General features: G+C 44.4%; 3 protein-coding genes across 3 annotated transcripts; 2 read left to right on the top strand and 1 right to left on the bottom strand.

Annotated features, from left to right (window-relative positions):
* The first annotated feature begins 4,733 nt into the window (after nucleotides 1–4,733).
* On the top strand, nucleotides 4,734–5,801 carry LOC128719180 (putative tricarboxylate transport protein, mitochondrial). The gene is made up of 2 exons (XM_053812803.1): nucleotides 4,734–5,092; nucleotides 5,174–5,801. The coding sequence occupies exons 1-2, from the start codon at nucleotides 4,734–4,736 to the stop codon at nucleotides 5,799–5,801; spliced, it is 987 nt and encodes a 328-aa protein (XP_053668778.1).
* A 2,523-nt stretch (nucleotides 5,802–8,324) lies between these two features.
* LOC128719879 (mediator of RNA polymerase II transcription subunit 12) lies at nucleotides 8,325–14,661 on the bottom strand. Its single transcript, XM_053813519.1, has 7 exons — nucleotides 14,341–14,661; nucleotides 9,977–14,269; nucleotides 9,774–9,902; nucleotides 9,576–9,697; nucleotides 8,816–8,912; nucleotides 8,574–8,746; nucleotides 8,325–8,502 (listed from the first exon to the last, which is right to left on the bottom strand). Exons 1-7 carry the CDS (start codon nucleotides 14,659–14,661, stop codon nucleotides 8,325–8,327), a joined length of 5,313 nt encoding a protein of 1,770 aa, XP_053669494.1.
* A 2,100-nt stretch (nucleotides 14,662–16,761) lies between these two features.
* LOC128706776 (enolase-phosphatase E1-like) lies at nucleotides 16,762–25,712 on the top strand. The gene is made up of 6 exons (XM_053801719.1): nucleotides 16,762–16,854; nucleotides 21,938–22,093; nucleotides 22,161–22,297; nucleotides 22,366–22,622; nucleotides 22,797–23,026; nucleotides 24,612–25,712. The coding sequence occupies exons 1-6, from the start codon at nucleotides 16,762–16,764 to the stop codon at nucleotides 25,710–25,712; spliced, it is 1,974 nt and encodes a 657-aa protein (XP_053657694.1).
* The last annotated feature ends 1,986 nt before the right edge of the window (nucleotides 25,713–27,698 follow it).

The following is a 27,698-nucleotide window of genomic DNA, read 5'->3' as shown; positions in this document are numbered from 1 at the left end:
TTACAGTGAAATGCAAATCAATAGCAACTGTGGAATATGGTGAAACTCAAATAAGTTTAAGTCGAATTAAACTGTTTTCACTATTAATATTTCTTAGTATTTGTTTAAAACTTCATCATTTAAATTACCAAACACTTTTATTTTTTCTCATTCTTTACCATTTGAGATCATCCCGAATGTGATAAAGCCTATTTCAAAATGAATCATCTCGTACAGCCCGGGTAGATAATGTAAAACATTCGAATGGTAAGACTGATGTTCCATTATCAGTGTCGATTGCTGTTGCGAGGCTGATGAAGTGTTCAAGACAAGCATTATCGAATTTTTGTCGTGCTTTGCTCGCTTTCATGCATTTATGTACCACACTCCAAGGGGTGATTCAGAGCAAGTAATTGATTAGTTCCTAAGGGATGTTGAAGATGCCATGTCCTGTCAAGATAATGTTTGATGATGAACAAAATCACGTTTGTTCCAAAAGACTATTACTACTAGCTTAAGTAAAAGCTTAAGTATTACTTTATGAGAAAAATATATAAAATATAATGTTCTCCACCCATCTGATTCTTCGTACAAACATTAAAATCAACCTGCTAATTGTTAATAATCGTTGTTAAATCGATAACGCACAAATTGTTTGGATAAACAGAAGCTAAGACGCAGAGAGCGTTGGTCAAGTGCTGCCCGCTGTCCCATACCACTTTGGCTACGCCGCCCAGCACGTGCACTCCACGCACAAATCCGTTTGCGCCACCTTCCAATACCATAACACGACCCCGCCGGTGAACCGTTGTAAACCAGCGTGTGTGAGGCAACAACCCTTTTCCCATGGCTGCCATGCACGTACCACCGGGCAGACCCAGTAGTCCCACACCCCAAACAAATGCCAAGCGCGATAGACTCGAAAGCGAAACGTCCAGCCGCCACCAGTCGTTTAGTTGCTTGCCGAACTTCGAATCGGTCGCGCGCGCACGCTTCTGTGCACACGCATTCCCGCGAACATCTTTTTGCGCGCTCTGTTTATCTGTCTGTCTCCCTCACTCTCAGCCTCTTTGTGGGAGCGGTGCGTGTCATCTAGTAAGCCGGTTAGTAGTGTCATCCCCGCCCGAAATAGTGCAACAACGGTAACTCCAACCTATCTGAGAAGGGTTGTTATTGCCCTTCGAAGTAGGCTGTGGAAGTTGTGCGACTACGACGCAAAAGTTTCTCCCTTCTCCCAAACTCGTAGGCGATCTGTTGGTTTTTATGGAACTCCGCGACCGTAACGTCATCGGCGAAGGCCCACAAAACCGTGGACTGTGAAAGTGTGCCACCAGAGGGAGGTGGTGAATCGTGTGTTTACGGAGTATCGCCGGCCAAAACTTGTTCACGCGTTGCGTAATGTATATAAGTAGTGCACGCGTTTACTCTCGCACGCACACTCACGTCCGCAAGTGATTTGTGCAAGAGTGCAAACTCCGTTCTGTTGGAGCACGCTTGGCAAGCGTCCCAAGCACGGGGAACTCTATTGTCCAACGATGATACGAACGAAAATCTACAAATCGAGAACTTGCTAAACGAAATCCACCGAATAATCGTTCGAAGAAGTCGAACACCAAACTTAGCCGAATGACGTCAGCCAGGATGATCTTGAGAAGATCTCGCGAGAACTGTGGAAGTGGAATGGAACTGTGGGAGCTAGTTGTTTGGATTGACCTTCCTGTTTCCGTGTTGGCAACAGTGCATGATGATGATGTGGAAAGTGCAAGTCAAGGTTACTAGACATCCCGCAGCTGTATATGCTCAGCTGTTCTGGTGACCTTTTCACTGCACGCCATGTACGCGCTGCCGGTGCTGCAACTTCATCTAATCGCTCGGGACTATTTGTGCGAATACTTGTAACGGGCAGCAACTGATAACGGCATCCATCAATGCTAACGTGATGATAGTGGATCGCTGTCTCATACCGCTTGAATGGCTTCCACCGCTTATGTTGGTCGTGTACGCCATGTCTCTTTTCCCTTTGCCTGTGGCAAGAGTTGCCGGACCGGACGGGCGTGCATTATATAATGGACAGTCCCAATAAACCGGTTTGGAATTTTGTGTGTGTGTCTTTTTTGCATTCTTGAGCGCTCATAAAAGGGACCCTTGTTGGTGGTAGTTAACTTTCGGAAATTGCTTTCACCCTCAGTTGCCCGGGTTTCCAGCCCCTCGCGGCAATTCGTCGTAATGAAACGTCTCCCAAGTTCAAGGGTGCAGTTGATTGACTTTTCGTTTTCGCCAATTTACGACGCTGTTTTCGTTCCCGAAATCTGCCCACCATCACAGATAGAGGGCGTGTCGTGGTGGGTTTGTATTGCCATAGCAACATTGGTGATGTGTGGAGGTTTGCAAACTTTGCAACATTGAACTCTCGATTCAGAACTTCGTCGTTTTTGATGTTTAAGCGGGCTGGACAACCCTATTCCAGAGCCACTTTCTGACATAGCCGGCGAAGTCATCTAGCACCCTTCTCTCGCCCTGTTGCTAGACAACGCGCTGCACAACCGTAATCGCGATAAGCCGCCAAAGCATGTCCAGCAAACAGAACGCGACTCAACACACTTCACAGCCGGCCCCAAATTGGCGACCATATCGCCCGGGGTTGGATGAGTTGCGGAGTGCGTTTGGCGACAGAGAAGGGTGCGATTTGACACCACGGGCCGCCACTACCCTTAACAACATCCGATCGTGCTGGAATATGTGTTCGTGTGCGTTTTGTGTGAGTTGGCGGAATAATGTCTAGTCATGCGACATAACCACGAACGGGTAGTGCGCGAACGGATTGGTGTGGAACGCTTGTATAGACTCCCATGTTTGTTTGGTGATTGCAACGAAAAACAAATTTTCAACTGTTATTTTGCAGTTTTTTTTTTTGCGTTATAAAACCCCGCCATGGTGCAATTTATCTTGTGCACAACTAGAACAAAAAATGCAACCCGAACTTTGAACGCAACAAAACACAAACATTTGTTGTTCGGTTGGGTTGTGTAGCTGGTGTGGATAAATATGTATATATTCTGTATGTGCCGTCTGTAGAAGGCCGCTAGTCTTGTGCCATACTAGTGGATGATGTAGACCGACTTGTAATACAACGTCACTGATGGGAGTTAGCCTTGTTGTGTGAGATTTGTTGATAGATGCATTTCCTTGAGAAGCTTTGCCATGAAGTTACTTGCAATTGACCTTAAAATGTTTGATTTCTTAGGACAGTTGAGTTGTCTGCATTGTTATAATTCCGGACTGACTATTAGGAGACCTGGGGCTATTCAAGTCATTGATTCAAGTCAAAACGAACAAGGAACTATTTGCCTAAAATATATTCTTCATCAAAATCGCTGTAGAGGATAGCAATATTTCTTGTGATTGGTTCTGCCTTCTACTAAATCAATTTTAGTATCTGGCCTAGCTTAATTTGAGATCAGATGTTGTTAAGGCGCTTAGTTATGGACTGAAAAGCCATTGATGTCATATGCCATTAGCCATATACCATAACCCAACTTAAACTTAAGCATTCAACAACATGTCTCAGCTCCAATCTGTTACTATTTGGATATAGTAGTTTAATTTTATATATAGTAGTGTCACACAATCGCCTAAGTTAATCAAAGCCTTCCACTTCTCAATGATATTCCGTAGGACGAGGCGTCGATCTTACGAGGTTGTGATGTTTGACTTAGAGATAGTAGAATAGTATGTGATGTGACTGTTTCAGTCCAGTAAGAGTACCAGGCGTGGTAGTTTATGGACATTCAGGGTATTTTGCTTTATTGAAGATCATATTCTGAAGAAGTGATACTGGAAATATCTATCTATCTATCTATCTATCTATAGCACTATAAGAGCTGAGTGGTGTACAGAACTTCATATCCGACATCCATCCATCCATCCGACATCGGGTATTCTGAGATATTCCCTGAATATCCATTCCTGTTGTAGAGGCATCATACCCGTGATCACGTGTCGGCTAATGTTATAAAGAAGTGCTCACACTGTAAACGATTACGTCACTGTCTTAAAAGAGTGAGATACTGTGATTTTAAGGTGTTCAACTGCTGATGTTTTGTGAATTGCTCTATTCCAGACATTGCAGTTGATACGAATACGTTAGGGAACAAACATCAAGAGTTTTCCAAAGAACCTAGGCATGTTAAACAGTGGTTCTGTTGATGTACTTACTTGCCATTTACTAAAACACTGCCATCAAAAGAACAATCTTGTAAACTTATGTATATTGTTAACTTACATCAATTAACACATAAATTGATAACATAGTAAAGGCCCAAGATACTCCGGAAGAACTGCGTCAATACATTATTCTTACCTACTGTAGTTCTGTCTGGTCCTATAAAATACAGTCTGTATAGTCTACTAGATCATATCCGTCATATATTGACTTTCTAAACTAATTTTTACTACATCTCCAAAGCATTCGTTGCTAGGCGACGTACCTTGAGTCGTTTTGAGGCTGTTAAAAGAATAAACAACCAGGATTATAACAACAATTTTACTTTCTCTTTCATTTTAGTAATCCACGCTAATGAACAGAACCATCCGGAACTGATCGACCCCATCAACACAAGTCAAAAGGAAGTCATTTGAAACACACGCACACACCTTACTGCCATAGAAACGTGCCACGCTGATCTGCAGGTTGTACCGCATCAACATTCCTGGCCTGGCCTAGCCTTTGTGATAGAGTGAAGAAGACCGTTACGATGGATCGGTTAGGTGTACTGTCCGCTTTCGTTCAACCGAACAAACATTCTAGTCAATTCCGCAACCCATTCGGTGGTCGGCCATGGATGGAACAGCACGGTGCTGCTGCCGCTGCCCCCGGGGCCAAGGGGCTCAAGGGCATCGTGGCCGGTGGCATAACGGGCGGTATAGAAATTTGCATCACCTTCCCGACCGAGTACGTGAAAACGCAGCTGCAGCTGGACGAGAAGGGCGCGACCAAGCAGTACAACGGCATTATGGACTGCGTGAAGAAGACGGTCAAGACGAACGGTGTGCTGGGGTTGTATCGTGGGCTGAGCGTACTGTTGTACGGTTCCATCCCGAAATCAGCTGTCCGGTAAGTGCGGCGTTACACCATTCCGAGTTTAATAGCTCCGAAAAGCTTACCATTTGTGGGTCTTTGTATGTTTCGTTTTAGGTTTGGGGCGTTCGAAAGCCTGAAGGGACGACTGATGGACACAAATGGACAGCTGAGCACGTCCGGTAAGCTGCTCGCAGGTTTGGGAGCGGGTGTGGCAGAAGCCATCCTTGCCGTAACGCCCATGGAGACGGTCAAGGTGAAGTTCATCAACGATCAGCGCAGTGCGACCCCCAAGTACAAGGGTTTCTTCCACGGTGTCGGTATGATTGTGCGCCAGGAGGGTCTGTCCGGGGTGTACAAGGGCCTGACGGCGACCATATTGAAGCAGGGCTCGAACCAAGCGATCCGGTTCTACGTGATGGAAACGCTGAAGGATCTGTACAAGGGCGATGACCCTTCCAAACCGGTCCCGAAGATGATGGTCGGAGCGTTCGGTGCCGTGGCCGGAGCTGCCTCCGTGTTCGGCAATACGCCGATCGATGTGGTGAAGACGCGCATGCAGGGTCTCGAGGCGGCCAAGTACAAAAACACGGCCGACTGTGCGCTGCAGATCTGGAAGAACGAGGGACCGATGGCGTTCTACAAGGGTACCGTGCCGCGATTGAGCCGGGTCTGTCTGGACGTGGCAATTACGTTCATGATTTACGACTCCTTCATGGATCTGTTCAACAAGTTCTGGCGCTAGAAGAATGTGACCCGGAAATGGTTTTTTGGATAACACGTTCCCGCTTCAGATCAATGTCCCTACAATCGCTTCATACGGCGAAAGTGCAGCAGAAGGTTTAAGTAGTTAAGTGCAAAGCGAAAGCTTGGAATGTACCCTCGATAATAAGCATTCTCTGGGAAAAAATGGACAACAAAAACGGGCAGCAAAACGACATTCCGGAGTACATTCAGGGATTATAAGGTTATTAGTGTAGGCAAGATGTCGGAGAGTCGAATTAGATGGAAGCTCTTAATATGCTCCCAACACGTTTCCTATTAGACGTTGACGATGCACGAAGTAGGTTTTAGCGAGGCGCAAAAACACCTCACCGGGGACTCTACTAATTGCGCAGCACAATTGTTAGGGGCTTTATATCGTAGGGATGCACATCGTCCTCACCACTGTTAAACACGTGTCAGAAGTCGTCCCCATCACAACAAACCCCGCAATGGTGCGCCAAGAACAAATTAAGCTTAAAGATAAGGTGCAACACGAGCCAAACGAGTCCCCCCTTCAATCTGTTTTGGGAGGATGGATCTCCTTTAAGGAGCAACGAAAATCAACATAAAAATCGAAACGCAGACCACGGCAATAACTGTAAAACAGCCATTTCCGTGCTCAAGGCTTTGTTTTTTTTTTACTGTTTCTCTTTCTCTCTCTTTTGCTTAATTAATCTTCACCAAAAGTGATGGACGTGGATGTTCGAGAAACAACAAAGTACTTTAAAATGTTTTACGCTTAACGTTTGAAGCATCGCACGCATTCCGCATTGCTCTTTTTTTCGTGTCATCTGTTCACTGTATGTGTCCCCACAACGCCAACCAAACAGGTGTGGAAATCATTTCTAATCAGTGTGGCATTGCATTTTGTTTCTGCCAATGTTCATCTATGATTGGTGCAACTCGCCCCCTTTTCACTGCTTGTTGTTGGCTTGTCAAAAGCGCGCTAGTAAACAAACAAACTAAACAAAACGAAACATTTCCTGACTCGTATTTATATACACTTATATATATGTATACATTTATCTATATACAATGTCGTAACGTGTAACATTAGGGTGTTTTTTTTTGTTTGTTTTATTTTGTAGAGGCAAGCGTGTTTAGATTGTAACAGTTTGCAGGAAATAAAATTAAGACCGAAACGAGTGGCATAAACCTACCCACAAACGGACATACATTTTGGTGAGACATTTCATTTCGGTGCAATTGGGTAGTGTAAACCGAATGTGTTGATTACTTTTTCCGATTTGTTCCATTTATTTTCTGTTTCATCTTTCGTCGTGCTATATAATTCTCTCTTTCTCTCTTAGTAGTTTTGTTTATGCTCCTTTTAGCTACTCTGCAACATTATCACTCGTTTTGATTCAACCTAATGATGTATCCTTCTGCTGCGGCTTTTCCCTTCTGAGCGTTATCGTTCGTACCAGTTCGTAGTAGTATACAGTAACGTTCCTTTTCGCGCCTTTCCATACTCAACCAGGCGGACATGTACATTCAGATTGCACACCAAACACAAGAAAACAAAAACAACCCGACACACGCACACCAAATACACCCTCTTTCCCACGCACACACACACACACATTTACACGTGAATGCGCCATCTCGTTCTCTGCGAAAGTCAGTCAATATCTTGCCAAACGGAGGGCCCGTTTGACAGGATGGCGGCGGCAGGTATATGACGCGGGATAACGCAGGTTAGATTGGGAACGTACAACCTGCAGCAAAACGATGGCAACGGTGTGTGTATATGCATTCAGTCTAGGCGCTTGTGTTCTGCCTCCTTCTTCACCTTGTTTTCGGTTCTACATCAAGAACACCCGGTATTACTACTTCTTACTACCCTACCACTACTACTCCTACTACCACTGGTGCCGCCAGTCTATTTTCGCATAAATTATTTACAATCAAGAACGAAAGTTTAACGCGAACTAATGCTTCACTAAGGAGATATAAGCCATCCGTATACACAACTGAGGGAAAATTCAAGACTAGGGACGTCTATAGGACAAAAGGGTTGAAATAATTCTGCTAACGTGCAGCGAATCGCGAACGTATAACGAGAAACCGTCCTGTTGATCGCATTTTAAATGGACTAAATGATAAATAAGCCGATTTCTGCTGCAGAAGGTGATTAAAGTTCGGCGCCTCTAGACGCACTAACGCACCCATTGGGCAGGAAACAATTAGCAAGCTACGCAAAATGATAATGTACAACAATAATTCAAATTAATCTTTGGAATATACTATATCGCTCCTATCCACGTTTATCGGGTTGCGGTTGGATGGAAGAAGTTCTTAACCGACTACTATTAACAATTTACAATATATAGCTTACTAATACTTCTCGCCTTGAACAAGCGCCGTCACAGTGAAAAAAAAAACAAGATTCCCCGGTGCTTGGCAGCATCACACAACAGAACGGTAGCAGCTCGGATGCGTATCGAAGCCGCATTCCCCCGTATCGATATCGATAACAGCTAACAAACACGGCCGTGTAACTCTATCGGCTTTTCAGAAGATTCGACAGCGAACGAATGTGGGTCGCCAGCTCGGAGTCCATCTTGTACGCTTCCTCGTTGATGAGCCGTCGGAGATCGGGCAGACTAGGCATGTGGTCGATGTCCTTGATGTTCAGCAGCTTCTGGAACACTTCCGTCCAAACGTGCTTCTTCAGATACCTAAAGCATTAGAAGTCAGGGTGAAACGCTGTTACTCTTCTTTACCGGCGCCCAATGAGCGCAGAACCAACCTGGGCAGTTTCTGCTTGATGTCCCAACCGCTTTCGTACTTCTTCACCAGCTGCATGTACTCGCCGAACAGCATCACGTGGATCGTACCGGCCACACAGAAGAGATCCGTCTGGAAGGACCATGGGCGTCCCTCCTGCATTTCAATACACGTGAATCCATCCGTTTGGATAACCTGCGGTCGCAAACGAAATAACGCCAAATGGTGAATTGTTGTAAAGTAGAAAAGGGTACAAATGATTACCTTCTTAAACTGGCGCTTTGGTTCGAAAAAGTTCATATCGATGGCACAGCCAAAATCGATCAAACGCAGCGTTGGCTCCTCCAGATCGCGGGATGGTCTGTAAGGATGGGTTCGAACGAGACATACCGTTAGCAGTTGAATCAAATTGATTATAGTTTCCCTGTTCCTCCTACAAGATCTTGTCTCAAAAGGAAGTCTACGAAACTGACATCAAATCTTCAGAAATTGTAAGAAAATCTAAAAAATTTCTCCTGAAAATGACTTAAGGAACTTTGACAAATGGACATCCAATTCTATCTGTTATTTAACCCTGCAAAATATTGAAGGTGAAGCAGGCAATTCAACATCCGTGACATCCTTTGCACTTGGTTGAACATTTACTGCATTGTCCGAAGAATTTAATCGATCGGAACCTAATCGAAGGATAAGAAACGCTTAAGATAAAGTGTATCAATAGATTCCACACTCCACGGTCTACTTTGATCCACTTGAACACCGCTCTAGTTCGAGGGGGGCCAATCTTACCATCACTCCATCTCAATTTGTTCTTGTCGAAAAGTATGTTTTCTTGTGGAACTCTTTAACGATACTTTACGGGTTGGGTTGTCCGGTGTCGTGAACATTCCACCTGACGAATCTAATCCATTTTACGATAATGAGTTCATCGTACAACTCACAATGGCACCACCACCATTGCCATTCTTTACACTTGAAGCAAATATCTTGGAGGAACATTAACACAATATTACAATTAGCTTACATTTTCATCAGCAGAAAGTTATCCGGCTTGATGTCCGCGTGGATTACGTTACAAGCGTGTAGATACTCTACGATCGAAAGTATCTGGCAGCTGAAGTGCATCACGAGAGATTCATGCATCACCTGTCGGATCGGTACAAAGTATAACAAATATATTAATCGATCAGCGAGCGCAATTAAATTCGATTCGATCAGTTACCTTTCTAGTGGCCGCGGTCCGGATCTTATTGTTAATGTCAAGCAGGGAACCGTACTGTGAAAATTCGGACACGAGGACACTCGCGTTCGGTGCAATTACTGCCGCACTGATATCCATAAAGCCGGGCAACTACAAAAAAAAAACACCACAAACGTTTACATTAATAGAAAGATCTTTAAAGATCGAAGAAACCATGTACGTACCATCTTAAGATTAGTCAGTCGTTTTTTCACCTCCGTACAGATGTATAGCTCCCACGTGTTGGCCGGCTTCTGGTATTTGATCGCCACCACGGCCCCAGTCTGAGTGTTGACCGCACGAAACACCGATCCATACGAACCGCGACCCACTTCCTTCTCGATGCTGTACCCAGTGCCACCGAGGTTCGCCGTTTGACCTTTCAACAACTTCGGCAAGTTCGCATTCGACAGGTGATAGTTGTCGGCCGGGTCACGGTTCCGCGACGGAAAGTCCACCTTCGTCAGAAACGCCCGACACAGCTCACCATTGAACGGATCAACAAACGGTCGGCCAAGGTGTGTTTCGATCGTACCGAGTGCCTTCTCGAGACGGCGCCGGCGCGCTTCCTCGTCGTGTTCACCCGCCTGGAAAAAGCTGCTCTCGACCACGGTCGAGTTCATCGAGTCTTCGTTCTGCCCGAGGTTGGACAGATTCGTTTCCTGCTTCCGAAGGTACCGGAACGTACCGACCGGGGTGGATGTTTTCGAGAAACCGCCACCGCCGGACGTTTGCGTACGACGGACCGGCGTTGAACAGTTGCTACCACCGCCGTAATGGAACGGCCCATTGCTATTGTCACCGGCAAAGGAAATGTTGCTGAACGACGTGTTGAACTCCGAGTTCGATTGGTAGGACGAATCGTCCTCATCCGGGCGGATGATGCGCTTCAATTCTCCTCGCCCACTACCGATCGGTCGCCGTTGGGTTGTCTCACGGCTTGTTTCCTCCTCACCGTAATACTCTTCCTCCTCGTCTTCCTCCTCCTCCTCCTCCTCATCGTCGTCCAACCCGTTCTCCTGGTCGTCTTCCTCCTCCTCGCCGACCTCGTAGTATTGATCCTGCACACCATCATCATCTTCCTCTTCCTCATCCCCATCGGCACCCTCATAAGCGCCAACCGTGCCTTCCGAATATTCATCATCCAAAACACCAACGCGACGGCGTACACCGTTCCGCCTCACCGGTCCTACTTCCTCATCGTCGTCCTCCACCTGCGCACGACAATTCTCATCCAGATCGTACCGATGATGCTTTTGTCTCTTCTCCTTGGTGGCCGATTTGGAACGTTTAGATTTTTTCTTCTTTTTCGACCCAACCGAAGATGCATCCGTTTGGGACTGTATCGACAGACAGGAATCTTCGTCCTTTTCCGGCCGTGAGAACGATAACAGCAGGTTCGCGTCGTCCACATGGTCCTGCGATTGTTCGGCCACCGCCAACGATTGCTTCTTTTTGGAGTGTTTCGCTTTGGATGCTGACTTGCCTTTACTGCCACCCACCGGTCCTCCGTCTGATCCCGCCACACTGGTCCGCATCGGTTCCGGACGTGCTTTAGTGTGTTTTTTGTGCTTTTTCGGCTTTTCATCCATCGGTGTTCCGGTGGGTGGTGGCTGTTGTTCAATCTGCTCCTCAGCCGTACCACCGGTCGATGGTTGGGAGTGAGCGGTTGCATTACCGATAGCCGGACCATCGCCCGCACCCGTTGGTGAGGGTGAATCCACCCCGGCCAGTGACGACGAAAGGCCCGTTTTCTCCTTCTTAAACTTGATCGTAATCGTCTGCTTTCGGCTGGTACCGTTCTCTGCCGGTGTGGAAAAGCGTATCGTGGACGCTTCTATTTGTTCCTCGAAATCATCACAGTTTGCGTTGTACTTGCCATGGTTATTGTTAATGGTGTGCGGATTCTGCAGCTGTTGCTGATGTTGAGTGTCCTGCTGATGATGCAGCTGCTGCGGGTGCTGTTGCTGCAAGTGCATGTGTCCATGCGCATTGACATATGCCCCACTCGTCATACCGTTGACAGCGGGCTGTGGCTCATGCATTTCTGATACCGTTGCACCGTGCCTATAGCTATGCGATGGTGCAGCGTTATGTTTAGCTGGATCCTGACCATGCTGCTGCTGGGCATATCCTGCCGGTACAGGTACGGCGGCATACGGTTTCGTTTGCGGTTGCTGCTCGTTCGCATTGTACTGTAATGAGGTGTACTGATGATGATGAGGATGATTATGGCCCTGCTCCTGATGGGGCGATTGTTGCTGATGATGTGGTGGTGGCAGTACCGCATGTCCTCTCGTCGATTGTTGCTGCGGTGACACACCCATACCGACCATCGCTGGATGCTGATGATGCTGTGGTTGCTGGTGAGCGTGATGCTGCGGATGTTGATGTCCGGGAGATTGCGGATATACTTGATGGGTTGGTGGCGTTTGCGGTGCCATTGCATAGTGCGTGTTCGGCCGGGAAGCAATCGCTTCCTGCGCGGAAAGATGCTGTACCGGACTGTTATACCCGTACGGGGATAGAACGTTCGTCATATTTTGATACGTCCGTTGGGGAGGTACTTCTTGCTGAGGAGGCGTTGGCTGCTGTTGTTGTAGCGGTTGCTGAGCCGGAGAATAGCTGTTGTGATTGTAACTCTCGTACGGCACATGATGCGGTTGCTGCTGCGGGTGCTGATGCTGGTGGTAAGGTTGCGGTGAATGAAGATGCCCGTGATTAACCTGCGCGTACTGATGTTGCGTGTGTTGTCCGTACGGTTGTATTGGAGCAGCAGTTGGCGAATGCATGTGAGTTGTTGGCACTGGTGAGTGATGCGGATGGTGTGACCCTGCACCATGATGATGTTGCTGTTGCTGCTGCGGATGATGATGATGATGATGCGGATGGTGATGATGGTTCTGTATCACCGACCCCGAAACATTCGCTTGCTGATAGCTATGATGTGGCTGCATCTGTGCAGTTGTTGCTGGGTAACCATTGCTGTAACCATGGTAAGGTTGCTGCTGCTGCTGATGATAGAAATTGCTCGTGTGCTGTATCGATCCCTGGCGCATCTGATGCGTATGGTAGCTGTTCGGTTGCGTTTGCATTGCTTGCGGCATGTGTCCACCAGCGGCATTTGTGTACTGCTGAGAGGGATATACGCGTTGCTGCTGTTGCTGTTGCTGCTGCTGCTGCTGCTGATATTTCATTTGTTGCATCTGGCGCATCTGTTTTTCCTTCTCCAGCTGGGCGATCTTTGCCCGTCTTTGTGCTTCCTCTTCTTCCTGCTGCTGACGCAACTGCTGCTCTTGCTGACGTTTACGCTCAATCCACCGTTTCGCACGAATCTCTTCCAGTGAAAACTCCATCGTCGGCCGTTCGGCATGCAGATCCGGATAGACCAGATGTTTCGGATAGCAGCAACGCCGATTCGGATCGTACGGCTCTTCCAGGCACAACGGAACATCCCAGGTTTCGTGGTTAGATTTCGCTTCTCGGACGAAATTTGCCGGCAAGCAAATTGCATCACTGTCGTACGCGGGGTCATTTACCACCGAGGGCGGTTCTGACCGGTTGGTAGCTTCCGGTACGGGACGGACCTCTTCCGCGACCGTGTACTGCACGAGATCGGGATCATCGTACACGTAGCTAAGAGAGGAAGAGATCACGTACGCTGAGTTGTTGAGATTACATTCAATAATGCTTTCGTCCGGAGGTGGTCGATATTCCAGCGTCGTATTTTCGTCCTCCTTCCGAAGGTCTGGCGGTGGTGGTTGCTGTTCGACGAGCTCCTGTTGCTGACCACCGTTCGATGGCGCAGCACGAAAACTTTCTTCGTTCGAAAGCTGATGCGGGCCGGGTGGATGGTGGGTATGGGAGGAAGCGGACACAGGTACGGGAGGTGTTCCAGTTTCGCCGGACGTGTATGAATTGGCTTGCTGGTATGATTCTTCCTGGCCGTTGCTACTGAAGTAAGTACCATTGGAAGGATTTGCCGGCAGGTAATAGCTTCCCGGTTGCACCGAAGCTTTCTGTTGATGATAGTAACCATGCTGCTGTTGATTTGCATAAGTTCCTAGCGTGGACGTTCCGTTCGACCCTTCTGCGATTACTCCTCCATTTGTGCCGTGCGAATGGGACGATGCTGTCGCCGCCACCTGATTGTTCACCTGTTGGTAGCTTGGTTCCTGTTTTAACCGCTTCTGTGGTGGACTTTGCGATCCGATTTGCTGATGCTGCTGCTGCTGTTCGGCCATCGTACTAGCGGAACGTTTCTTCGCAAGGGACTCATTGTACAGACGATGGATTCGTTGCGCTTCGTGCAATTCTTCGATCGGTTGTGCCTTCATCTCGATGCCGAGATTGTAGATCGATTCTGCCTGCTTGTACGCACTGTCGGCCCAACCGATGTAGAAGCTGGCGCACTGTGTGCCAATGTTTTTCTTGTACATCATTTGGTAGAAGCTGGCGGGCGATTGCTGCATATTGGTCTACAAAGAAAACGGAATCCGATGTGTTTACCCATTTTTGCCTGTGTTATACCAATTGCGATGCTACTTACGTATTTCATCCATATTTTTACCATTCGCGTGTCCTGTTTGTAGCCCTCCGTGTCCTGATAAAGCAGCAAGCACTTTTCCACGATCGAGCGCAGATTGTTCGCCCGATCGAATGATTGATTCTGCTCGTACCAGGTGATGTAGTTGAACCACAGATCGAGAGGATCATTCCCGGTGTACCCCCGGATCGCATCCTCCCAAGCTTGCTTGTCGGCCTCGAACCGGGGGTTTACCACCACACTGACACCGCCGCTACGCTCGATCATTGCTGCAGAAGGCACTGTCGAACCATGACCGTGCGGTAGCGGACGGTGAGAACTCATAGCTTACCCCAGATTTAGTCCAGATGGGAACACTAACCCAACAACAAACACGGAGCCCGAGACTCACGTATTCTCACGATTCTCTATTGCTAGTTGTGACGAATGTCGTTTACACTAATCGATCAACGCACATACACCCACACACACACACACTGTCCCCCTCGAACACTGCGACGAGTTCCCCCTCGAACACCCCCGTCCCCACAGGAACTGATGGATCTGTTGCTACAGCATTCCAATGGCTCCGCTGTTGCCCAAAACCAGCCGCATGCAATAATCAAAACAAAAACATTGAACCCATCGCATACGCGTCGGTGTGCGCACCACGGTACGCACTAGGGAACGGTTCAGTATGGCTGGCTTACTTTGATCTGTTTCGATGTCAATTTTCCGTTCGCGATCCTAGGTGCTCACCCGAGGGTACGATACGCAATCGTACAGATGAACGCCTCCTTGTCGAACGGAGACGATTAGGAACTTTCGGCCAGAGACCACATCCACACGGTGACCCTTTTCCCCCAGCTCGTAGGTATTAGTCACGAGGCACTATGTGGTCAGCAAAAGAGAGGGGGGAAGTGGTCGTAGGACGCGCGTAAATCCGAGAAGGATGGCTCGATGCAGTTTCGATCGGATCTGTTGGTCTTTGTTGCGCTTATTCAATCTTTTTTCTTCGCTTACTGGAACTGGGTGACGAACTGTGCGCGGCAGGGGAAGACGATGCGGGACGAAAATTTCTGTGGAAAACCCTGGGACTGCAGCCGCTTGGTCTGGCAAAACAGGCACAACGGGGGATGGGTGCGGATGTACACGCAAACTGTCCCCAAATTCGTGTGTGGCTAGATGTGCGGCCCACTTTAGCGGCGCGAAACACTGCGAGAACCGTATTGCCTGCTGGATAGAACTTTTGCCTACGTTCCCGTACGATTTTTTTATTGTGAGGAAATCCAATCGAAGAAATGCACGCAACGAAACGTAGGCCGTGATTACACGGTACCAAAACCGATGACAAGCATTCGAAAACGCCTGGGAAACGCTTCAGCTTGTCATTGGGTGTGTAATTTTCGAGAAGGTACCATTTAGTTCAAATAATCAAAAACAATACATCATGTCGTTATCATGTTTGGTTAACTAATAAATAATTTGTTTGGCATTCTATTTTATACGAAGGTACAGTTGCGTAAATGCAATGTTTTTTGACACATAATTTCCCAACCAGCGTTTTCTATTAAATACTTTTGACAGATGGGATAAACGGCACATTGTCCCAAACTACCATTCGATATTGGCAATTTTAAATGCAAATTTACTTATAATGCAAGTACCATTTATTGTATAAAACTTTTAAGGACTACACTGCGACATTATTTACAATAAATTCATACGAACAATGAGGTTCAAAACTGCCTTGGAATCACCAAAACCATGATGTGCTGGGGTTCTTTCGATTTCTGGACGATCGATTGAAATCTTGAAGCAGTGAGAAAAAACTGTTATTTCTGAGAAAATTCCCCTTAGAAATCCCATAGAAAAAACGGTTGAATCGTCACGTCTTTTTGTCCAAAATATTTATTCAAAAATCCCCACTGTGGCATTGCATTGCGTGTTGTGTTGGTGTTCGTCAGCTTCGTCGGTAACATTTGTAAGGTTCGGCTGTAGCGACAGTGGCCCATACGCGAATGTTGCATCCAACACACGAATACACACACCAACTTCAGCCAAGAGAGGAAATGTTGGTGCAAATGTCACTTTGCTGTACATCCTCATCGGTCAATCTCGTCGCCGCCGCCAAGCGTGAAGGTATTGCCTATTCCAGCCTCCGGGTAGTACACCGTGGTTTCGTTGTGAACTGTTCCTGGTTGTGTGTGAATGTGCTGATTCTGGAAGCGTTTTGTCCCTTCTGGAAGTGGAGTTGTGGCCTGCACGCAGAACCAAGCGGAAAGTGTGAAAAGTAGCGCTTTATACGTCTCTAAGCCCGTGAACAAATCGTTCTTTGCTCCACAACCTCCTTTGTCCCAGGGTCTCCAGACTGTGGGAAGGTAGCTCCTCTGGTGCAAGTGTGTTTCTGTGTGCGTTTGTGTGTGGTTGAACTCAACGGAAAAAATGGCAGCCGTTGCATTGAGTGAAAAGGTCCTGTCGGCGAAATCGATTATTTGCGATATCGAGGGAACTACCACGTCGATATCGTTCGTAAAGGTATGTGCATTTTTCTACAGTTAATAAATTCTTGGCTTAAATATGACCACCTTCATCATTCCGGTGCCATGCCGGCACCGGTGGGCCGGTGGTGGTGATGGCACACCGGAAGACAGGAAACGGTAGCAATTCCAGGCTTTTCGAAAGTTTGCCACTAGATAGAATAAATTACAGTTTTATATATTATAAACTCGACATCCCATCAGGGTGGGTGGGGGCAAACTCTCAGCGCAATGATGGTGGAACAATCTTTTTTCCCATTTTTCCGTTTCCATCATGCTCTTTTTCCTGCGCTTCTCGCGACGGTGTCATCGATCGATGGTTGGGTGTTCGCTTACTAATACCCTCACACAACACACTTTTAACTGCCCCGGCAAAGTTGGAACCGAGAGTAAGCCTCCTTACTAATACACAGCCGGCAGTGGTTCAATGAGAGAGAGAGGTAGAGAATGGAAGCTAAAACGAGAGAGGACGCGTTTTGTGAATTTGGTAAAACTGTTGCAAAAAAAAAAACCCCGGTGGATTTGAATTACGGAAACATGTACGAACGTGTTCTTTTAATCCATCCGATGTTCCTAAACATTCAAATTAATGGCGGCATAATTATTATAGTAGGTCGTTCATATGTGGTAGTGAGCCATCGTCTAGAATTAACGGATAAAGTATTTGAATTTGAATACTTCGCTCTGGATGGAACCAAGAGTTGGGGTGGAAGATGTCTGAGAAGATGGGAGTTTGATCCTGCTGTGAAAGAGCAACTTTAATATTGTCGGAGATCTATCGAGGAGGCTGTGGAGAGTTGACCACTACAAAAATGGAAGCAATACCTTCTCCTCCTAAGCAGCATTCCATGTGGAGTTATGGTTGCTATGATGGTACGTTCCGTTCAAAAATGGGAATGGGTTAAGTCGTTTTTTTTTTATTCTTTTGTTCTTCGACCGAAACCGTGACACCAAAAACCGTTAATTTCGTTTCAAAGAACAGGTAAGACGGAAGAAGTTTTCCTCTTTTTACTATGCGTGAGCTATATGTGTGCGCGCCGTTGATTCATTTCCCGTTGGATACACACAACTATCGCGTTAGTTCCCGCAGCTGCTTGCAAAGCCGTGTGAGATGCAACTCCGGGCAGGGATTTTTGCACTAGTGTATGTGAAAAATTCGCAAATTCGCAACTTGTCTAGTCAGTGGACTTTGCTATGGAAAAGATGGAGAGAGAGAGAGAGAAGAATACGTGTAAATGTGTTTGTGTGTGTGTGTGTGTGTGTGTGTGTAGAGTGGGAAAAGTGAAGAGTGCAGTAACCGGAACTATGGGAGATCATAGCCCCCACTATGTTTCAACGCTTTTTGTGTGGATCCATTGGGAGAAACATTTCCAATAAAGTTTGAACTTTTACATCATAATTTAGAGTAACAAGTTCAAAGAATAATGCAAGAGACTCTAATGGTGGCATGCGTTTAATGTCTTCATTTTGTTTTCAAAGGAATGTTTGTAAGGATTGATTCGATGCAGTAGTAGACAGATGTGCAGCTTATAAAATGGCGTACTTTTGTTGCGGTCGTCGTTTTTCTTTTGCAGCTGGATTATTCTTTTAATTTATTCTTATAGGTTGAATGAAAAAGAATCCTTTTTTATTTCTTCGATCAACTGTGACTTCCACTGACACCATGATGATCAAGGACCTTGAGTGAGAAAAACTCCGAAACTCGTCCTTTGGAAGAAGATTGTTTAACGTTAGGGTCCCCACGGGTACAACAAAATAGTTATGCTCTATGTCTCTTTTGTTGATGGTCGTGATTTTAAAGGGACCAAGGCACTGAAACGAAAGAAAAGCTCTTGACCTCACCCATCACATAGCATGCGCCCGGGCGTGCACAATTACATACACAACACAACCGCCTTCCTTTGCCTTATGGGTATGTTCATGTTCTTCGCATCGTTGCGTTTTTGCACCACCACCACCACCGACGGTGAAGAGAAGATGCAACATAGAAAGGCGGGCAGCGGCAGGCAATAATCCGGAAAACAATTGACCATGAAACGAGAGAACTGGAGAAAGGAAGAAAACACATGATCTAAAAATAGAATATCCATCCCCAGATCACTGGCTCTCATTAATGCCCAGTTGCGTCGTTCCTTTCATTTTGCTTTTCGGTTCCCCGTAGGATGGAGGGGGTTTTATTTTTTTTATTACGCTGAAAGAACTAGTTTTCCGCCAGAGACAAATTCCTCCACATTTGGTGTTGGTATGTAGGGAATCGCAGAATGCAACGATGTGTCTTGGGTGATGTTTTGCGACCTAAAGCCATCTTTTGCAGCATAGCATCGAAGAAGAAGAATGGACAGAAAAAAGAAATGTAGAAACGAACAGCAACCGTAGGTGGAGAAAAGAACATACGAAAGGGGCCCACACGGACATAGATTAATGGAAGAAGAAATAGACATATCCCGAAGGGCTTACCAAAACATGCTTAGATGCAGTGCGCAGATACATATGCATCCGGAGTAGGCTGTGTTGCCAAGAGAAACCACAGGTAAAAACGGAATGGAAACTAATTTCACAACGGTTGCAGATGCTGTTCGGTGGTTACTCTTGTTTGAATGGGGTTGTGTCTGGTTGCCGGCCGGTGTCGGTTGTGCCGGACCAGTTTAGGTGGGTGTGGGTGAGTAAGATGGTGCAAAATTTCCATCACCGGCTTAGCTTATGCAGAGGCTGCACTCCATTTACCTCTGTGACTTGCATGAGGTATTTTCTGAAAGTCCTCCCTTCTTTTCCCTTTGCTCTTAAAGGAGAGGTAGAAATTGTCCTTACATCCATCCTGTATATCATAGCGATGTGTGCAACTCCAGAACTGTCGACCTGGAAGAAGTTAATAGCGACCCCAATATATGACGATGGGTGCTTTCAAGCTTTCAAGTCGAAGTTCACTGTTGTGGCAATAAATACCCAAGCGAATATTCCTTGTACGGGATAAAGAAGAGAGATCATAGAAGATACGGAAATGTATTTAGTATGGCCAGGTAAAGCTCTTTAAAATAGAAAATGGTAATAAAACCCTTTCACACACACCCACTGTATAAAGTAATTTGTTTATTATTTCAGGGTTTCGTTAGAAATGCAGCTCGTTTTCTATTGGCTTACTCGACCAATGCAGCCATAACTAACTGTAACGGTTACTGTACTTGATTTTCTGTTCCATGTATCGCATAAATGCGTTGGATCGTTCATTTTAACGGGTCCTCTTCTATGAGCGGTGAAGATGTGTTTTGGTATTAAATGGAAAAACGAATCTTTCATCAAAAGATGGTCAAATGTTCGGAATATCGTTAGCAGCAGTATTGGTTGACGTTTTGTACCGCAGTTCACTCACGTGTGTAATTTGGGAACGTTTGACAAATTTTTGTAGCATTTCCCGTCAATACAGGGTTCTGTTCCATATAAAGGAACTGTTCAATCATACAGGAGAATGTCGATGTCTTGTGGACTATTTTTTTTCATACCATAGTAAAATGTATAGTACTAGAAGTGCAGTTTGGTGTTTGATTTATGAGTTCTCGGAATCGATCAGCATTTCTAGCATAACTGACCGAAGTGCAAGTGCTCTTGTTTGCTCTTGCGTCACTACTGCGGTGTCACCAGACGGCAAATTGGTATTGTTTTATGTTGTCTGTTGCTGAAGGGTTTTTTTCCTTTCGATTTATCAGTATTTCTATAGCGTAGAAAAGTGTATAGTTCGAGAATGATTTTTGTATTTATGCACCAAAATAAACGTAATGCATATTACTTGCTGAACCTCCTGTAAAGTTTGTATGTAACGTGGAATAAAAGAAGATGAGAAGAACGGCAGAAAATGGTAGATAGTCGAAGAAAGTTATTAGGGTAAGTGTACTAATAGTGGTGATAATGGAATAAAATATTATCTCCATGACAAACTAAACGCAACAAGATATTTATAGTAATACGAAATATTCGGATGGTCTTCTACGAATCGATTATAACACAAACGGCCTAATTATGTGTTAAATGGCTTAAACATTTAACTTTTTCAAACAAACTGCAACATTATTCAGAGTTGATTAAGATTTCGTAAGGAAAGTCATCTTTTCCTTAAGGCTATATCTGACAAGAAAATCAATAAAATCGTCTGAAGTCTTCACGTATATTCATGTGAGTGTAATTTCATCGTATTTTGGTGATTTTGGCCATAGTGCCACTATTAGTACTAAAAACGAGTCATGTTCCTATAGTGGTTGTAGTAGCAATTCCATAGAAAACTCCTGTCAAATAACATGAAGCGACAACAGCAGACGGCTACTAGGAAAAATTGCACACAGGTCATACGGAAGATGCAGAACGTATCTAGATCATTACCTCAGTGTTATTGGAAAAGTGTTGGTAATAAAGTAATGAACAAAAAATAACACCAATACAACCAACACAGAAACCATGTCACACTTATGGGTTGAGTAGATCATTATCAAAAAAATAAATGATTTTTTTCATTAAATTCACTGTGCTCAATAGTGGTTATCGTTGTTTCTTAAAAGCGAAACATATTTTCGGTATTTCGTTGAAACATATAAGTTTGCTCCTTCTAAACACCTCCAACACTTTGTTTAATAGTTAGCATGCTGACTAACTGCGCCACTATTGGTACACTTACCTTACTGATGCCACGCGCTCACCTATGTGTATACGAAGCCATTATCATATAATGTGCATCTAGTATGTTGCTGTGTATCATAAGTAAGTCATAGACAGAGGATAGCATCTCCCGGCGTCTGTTAAATAGCGACGATGACGACGTCGGTCAATGACATTGTTGATGAAACTTTTTCAAGGTCAATGCTGATCCACACGCTTACCTCATGCATTGCAAACAGCAAAGGGCGGAGGCAAACAAATTTGATTGTTGTCCAGATGAGACCTGATGTCCTGAAAATAGGAGAAAAAGAGTTGCTGATAGGAAATCCTTATGAATTTATTCAATATTATAGCCAGTTTGTGAACTCATTAGGTATAAAAAACAGCTCACAAATTTGTTGAAATAAACTCATTTTATGTTATTATCGCCTCTCTTCCAGGATATCTTATTTCCTTATGCGTTGAAGAATGTAGAAGAATATCTAAAAAACAACTGGAACGAGGATGCCACGAAAACGGTTGTGGCCGCTTTGCGTGAGCAAGCCGAGGAAGACAAAAAGGCGGAAGTGGAAGGTGTAACGACGATTCCGGCTGGTGTAAGTATTTCTTCAAATTCCACATGGTGTTCTGATTAAGTTAACTGTGTGTTACATCTAATTTAAGGATTCGGAAGAAATTATTCCCGAAATTGTGAAAAATGTCGAATGGCAGATGTCACAGGATCGTAAGACGGGTTCGCTGAAGACGTTGCAAGGATTGGTATGGGCCAAGGGCTACAAAGATGGCACAATCAAGGGACAGTAAGTGTTACGGTTAGTTTATAACATTTGAGGACATTTTGAGCTATTTTGTTCATTAATTTCTGCAGCGTGTATGATGACGTCCAGAAGGCTTTTGAGCAGTGGACCGAGAACGGTCGAAAGATCTACATCTACTCGAGCGGCAGTGTCGATGCTCAGAAGCTGCTTTTCGAGCACAGCGAACAAGGCAATCTTCTGAAATATCTTACTGGTCACTACGATACCAAGGTAGGCGCAAAGCGCGAAAAGGAGAGCTATGAATCTATTCTGAAAAACATCGAATCGTCGGCAGAGGAAACGTTGTTCTTAACTGATGTTTACGCCGGTAAGTAAGAGCCATAACAAGTTATCCTAATGAAAGCTTCCGAAAGGATTGATCTAAAATTTCATCTGTGCAAGCGGGTTCAACAATCATATTTCTTATTTTTTTGTTTTTCCATTCTCTTTTTTCTGTATTATCCCTACAATATGTCACGTATTTCACATTTATTTCGAGTAGAAGCAGCAGCAGCCAAAGATGCTGGTCTGAACGTGGTGCTTCTAGATCGCCCTGGGAATGTAAAGTTGTCGGACGAGGAACGTAAAGAATTCACCGTCATATCTACATTCTCGGATCTATCGTTTGAGGCAGGGAAGAAAGAAAATGGCGATACTGTATCGAATGGCGCCAAGCGTAAGATCGAGGACACGATCGAGGAAGCAAACCGGGAGGAGGAGGATCCAGCACAGGTATATCCAAATAAAAAATAAATTTATTCATAGCATAAGAAACAAATTCTCCTACCCTTCCATCCCTTATATAACATTCCCTATCCCGTAATTTTACATATTTTGTAGTGTTGTGTAAGAAATGTTCAATTGATTCTTTTTCTGGCATTGTGTGATACTCTGTATCACCACGGCTATTATAAGAAGACTATGAAAATCCCACCTTGAATGCATGTGATTTATCTTTCGAATCGTTTCATATCAAGAATCCCATTCACTTCCAAATGATGATGCAAAGAGCTTTAAAGGAAGCTAACTAATCGACTATTTGATAAAAGTTAATCAATTTTTTTCCACTGTGTCAAAATTATTGTATCGTTCTTGTTTGTTAGTGGGATTTGATAATTAAAAAATGTCGAAAAGAGTTCCTACAAAATAATATTGTACATCAATGTCTACTGTTTGGAATATTAGAATACTACACATATTAAACAGCTACAGAACTACGAAGGAATTTAACAATGATGCATATCTGTAAATTGATTTCATGGTTCAATAAGTTTCTATTGGTGCTACTTATGATAGTCACGCTTATGATTCTGAAGATTTGAAGTACGATTTTTGATTTAGTTTACAAGAACCTAAAGTTAAGTGCTCGGTTATTATAAAGTGTTCACCATGGAACATATTATATATGTTTTTAAACAGTTGACTAACTTTTTATTAATCGTCGCAGTAGAGAATATGCAAAATAATTGTTCCTTCACTACACATAATAGTGTAAACCACTTGATTTAACGAAAAGAAACCAAAATAAACAAAGTCTTCCATACATGGGATTGATTTCATTATAAACAACTGTTGTTGAAATAATGTATGTGTTCGTTTTCTAAATTCTAGATCGTAATTGATTAAATTAGCTCGTCAAAGTCTGGGAAATGGTGTTTTTCGTATCGTGAAGATCATTTTTGGAAAAATTGCATTTGTAAGAAGTTGTAAACGAAGTCACTTATCTGTTGTTTACTGAAACCATTGCCATGTATAAAATCAAGTTGCACATTTACCATTCGGTTGTTGTCAGAGAAAGAAACGCGGGATTTGGTTGTGGTGTGGTTAGCGTATGTGTGTATTGGAAGATAGCTTGCTATGCTAAAGGCAAATAAACTTGTGTTCATTGGAATTTTATTGAAATAGTAAATTTCGTATTTTTTTATTAATTTCCATGTTGATAACGATAAAGTTTCTACAATTGCCTCTAAAAGCGTAAAACCTTAACGTTTCTCCAGATAGTTTTGTCAAACGTATAGCCTTGGTTAGATAATGTCGTTTTCGAATTGTTAGACGTTACTGAAAATCTGCATTGCAAATACACAGATGAACAGGAGTGCCTTCGATTGTTATCTCTTTGTTCCTTTGTGTTGGTTGTTGTCTTCGCTAATACGCACACTAATGCCATCTATCGGGGAATCGGGAAGCTTTTTTTTAGCAAGTCTATGAACCCTTTCAAATGAGATCGCTACGCAATTTCCATTGCTAAACGATGGGAAGTATTGTAATCGTATACATTAAAATTTGGTTTTGTTCGTTTGTTTTTTTTTCTCCCCAGGAGCCACCATCCAAAGTGACTAAAGTTGAAGTTGATAAAACAAAGGAACCCGCAGAAAACGGAGTCACAGGCGATAAAGGACCGGTCGAACCATCACCTTCTACAGAGCTGGCTGAAACCAAATCCACCGAAAAGATGGAAGTTGATGGTGGAGATCCAGTCAACATTACTGACGCGAAAGAAGAGAAAGTCGTGGAAAAAATGGAAGAAGACTCGACTCCAGTGGATAAAACTGAAGGGGTTGAAAAAATGGAACAGGATAAAAATGAAGAACCGGTGGAAGAAACTGCAAAACTGAATACTGAAACCAGCGAGAAGACTGAAACAGTGGAGAAGGAGATTGAGAAGGAAGATAAAGTAGTAGAAAAAGAGGAACCGCTTGCAAAGGACGATAACACATCACCGGTAAAGGTAGTAGAAGAAAATGACAAAAAAGAAGAAGAAAAGGAAGTGAAAACAGTAGTCGAAACTCCAAAAGACAATGACGTGGTTGACGCCGCAGTGGAGAAGGTTGAGGCCACCGTAGAATCAGTAACGTCCGACCCGGTGGTGGAAGAGAAGAAAGAAGAAGATAAGGCAAAAGAAACTATTGAGACGGAAAAGGAAACCAAGAAGGAAGAGGTTACCACTGATGTAGTATCAAACGCAAACGTTCCTCCAGAGGAGAAGGTGACCGATGAGGTGAAAAAGGAAGACGAAAAAATGGACGAGGTTAAAACCGATCACTTGGAATGTGATAAAACGAACAGTATTACGACGGATAAGGAACAGGCACCCAAAGGCACTAATGAGGGCGAAATAGGAGAGGCAAAGGCGGCTGCAGAAGTAAATGGAACGGCAACAGAGGCAAAAGTGACCGCTAACGGTAGCAGCAGTGCAGGAGAGGAAGAGAAAAACGGAAACGACAGTGACAAGGAAAATGACACTACGGTCAACAATTGCGAGGCTGATGAAGCGAATGCGGAGAAAACCAATGGCACCGCCGCCACCGACAGCGCTACCAATGCTGACGATGTCACCACCTCCACAGAGATCAAGGCCAAAAAGGTAATCGAACCAGCTGCCGTTACTCCTGCGCCACCGATCGAGGCAGAATCATAAGTTAAAGTAGTTATCTGTTTTTTTCCAACATTTTTGACGCGCACTGATATGCAGGCGATCCAAATGCCGTTTAGAGGTGGCATTTGTGATGGATTAGCTGCTTCCGATCGGCAAAGCATTATTCCTTTTTTTCATTTTTAATAGCAGCGATTCCGGCAGCGTGTTAGTAATAGTTGAACACATTCGCAGACTTAGCAAAGACCTGCTCCTGCAGGAGGACGCGTGTACTGATTGTAACAGAGAATCTTAATCTTAACGAATGCATTATCTTCACACAGAATAGTAAGTAGAAAACAGGTGTGTTGCGTACGTCGTCTAGGCAGGGAAAAGCGCAAGCAGGCAATCTCGGCACACGTGTTACTATGACGAACTATTTCTTACAATTAAATCTTTTATATAAACGTATATTTATATCATTTGATGTCACTGAAGATGAAGTTCGGATAGATGGAAAATTTGGAAAAAGAAATGTACCAACATAACTGCTAACTGCGGAGAGGCATACACGAACTCTTAGTCATTCTGTGCGACTAGGAGACGAAGAGAATACGATATTTTACCGGTACAATTAGACCACATTTAGCTGCGCATATGACTTAATTCACACAAGGTTCTACAATAACACGCGCTATGACTAGTAGCGTGTCCCCCCACTCAAATTAGTCGTTTGCGTAGCATTTGTTTGTCTGTTAATATTTATTTGCGCCGCTCCCCGATGCAAGCAGGAAATGACGAAAACTTCCAACAGCAATGGGAAACCTACGTAATTTAGAAGCAGCCACTGTTTCTTGTCGTTTTACAACAAGAGCTCTCAACGGTAATCTTACATAAAAATAGAATTTTCCCATTCGAATGGGGGGTTTTTGATCGATGAAAGACTGATGAATTGAGAAGAAAGTGATAGGAAATTTGAAAAGACGCATCCCAAAATCGAAAACACCGCCGCGAACTCCACTCCAGTGCAGTGTACACACACGCACATCACTTATCGTTCAGTGTGGCCGATCTGGATTGTTAATTTTTATAACATGAGTTCCTCATACATATTGTGATTATTCCACGGCGGTAGCGATGTTGCAAATGAATTCTAACTTGTTTACTTCATATCTGGTGTACATGTGGAAAACACACATGCGAAAGCACACCGTAACTCGATTCTGCTAAGTAGTAAGGATAATGATTGGATGTTTGGCCGGATTATTCAAGGGGACGACCGATAGAAAGTGTTTTAACTACTCGCAAACTACGAATCTCGCCGAAGGTATAACGAATTACTGTCCGCTACTCAGAAACATTGTATTGAAGTTCCAATTTATATGCGTTAACATGACGTGTAGCTTATGTGTTCTGTTTGAAATGATTTGAACGAGTTTTTTTTAAAGTTTCAAACACCATGATCCAAACACGAAGAAAAGTACAGACACAAACACGAGAATAAACACAGGATAAATATTCATATACCGCGTGCGGTAAAAAGCATCAGTATTCAATACTACGAAGGAGATAAAACACAATGAAACATATGCACGTGAAAGCGATGAACATGATACGAGAGCGACAGCGCGCGAGTGTTTAGTAATAATGGGAAAAAACCACAAGCGCAATTGTGTACGCGCGCCAAAAGCTTAACACACCGACATTTAAAGAAACACGAGAAAACCCCAATGCAGGAGAGAGATGTGAATGGGCAGTGAAACGAGCAGTAATTTGCATACGAGAGAAAACCAGCACAAAAGTTATGGAAAAATAAACTAATCGATAATATTTTAATGTTCCAGACACCACGGGAAACAGAAACAAAACGACGTTATTCCATTCCATTATTATTGTTGTAATGGTGCAAGTGGTATTCACGGCACAGCGGAAACCACTTGTTCGCTACAGCTTTGTTGTAGAACGAAATTGTGTGGGATGCGAGATGCAGGCGAATAATCTTTATCGTTATGATATGAGACATGGACTTTGTCCAAAACTGACGAAATCCTG

Source organism: Anopheles marshallii, chromosome 2 (assembly GCF_943734725.1).
Source record: "Anopheles marshallii chromosome 2, idAnoMarsDA_429_01, whole genome shotgun sequence".
NCBI lineage: Eukaryota > Metazoa > Arthropoda > Insecta > Diptera > Culicidae > Anopheles > Anopheles marshallii.
This window is presented reverse-complemented; position numbering and strand designations above follow the sequence as displayed.

Coding starts and splice junctions, on each gene's coding strand:
- LOC128706776 (XM_053801719.1), top strand. CDS start 16,762: ATGGCAGCCGTTGCATTGAGTGAAAAGGTCCTGTCGGCGAAATCGATT. Junction 22,623..22,796: donor CTTAACTGATGTTTACGCCG/GTAAGTAAGAGC, acceptor TATTTCGAGTAG/AAGCAGCAGCAGCCAAAGAT. Junction 23,027..24,611: donor AGGAGGAGGATCCAGCACAG/GTATATCCAAAT, acceptor TTTTCTCCCCAG/GAGCCACCATCCAAAGTGAC.
- LOC128719879 (XM_053813519.1), bottom strand. CDS start 14,661: ATGAGTTCTCACCGTCCGCTACCGCACGGTCATGGTTCGACAGTGCCT. Junction 14,270..14,340: donor TAAAAATATGGATGAAATAC/GTAAGTAGCATC, acceptor TTTTCTTTGTAG/ACCAATATGCAGCAATCGCC. Junction 9,903..9,976: donor GACTGACTAATCTTAAGATG/GTACGTACATGG, acceptor TTTTTTTTGTAG/TTGCCCGGCTTTATGGATAT.
- LOC128719180 (XM_053812803.1), top strand. CDS start 4,734: ATGGATCGGTTAGGTGTACTGTCCGCTTTCGTTCAACCGAACAAACAT. Junction 5,093..5,173: donor ATCCCGAAATCAGCTGTCCG/GTAAGTGCGGCG, acceptor GTTTCGTTTTAG/GTTTGGGGCGTTCGAAAGCC.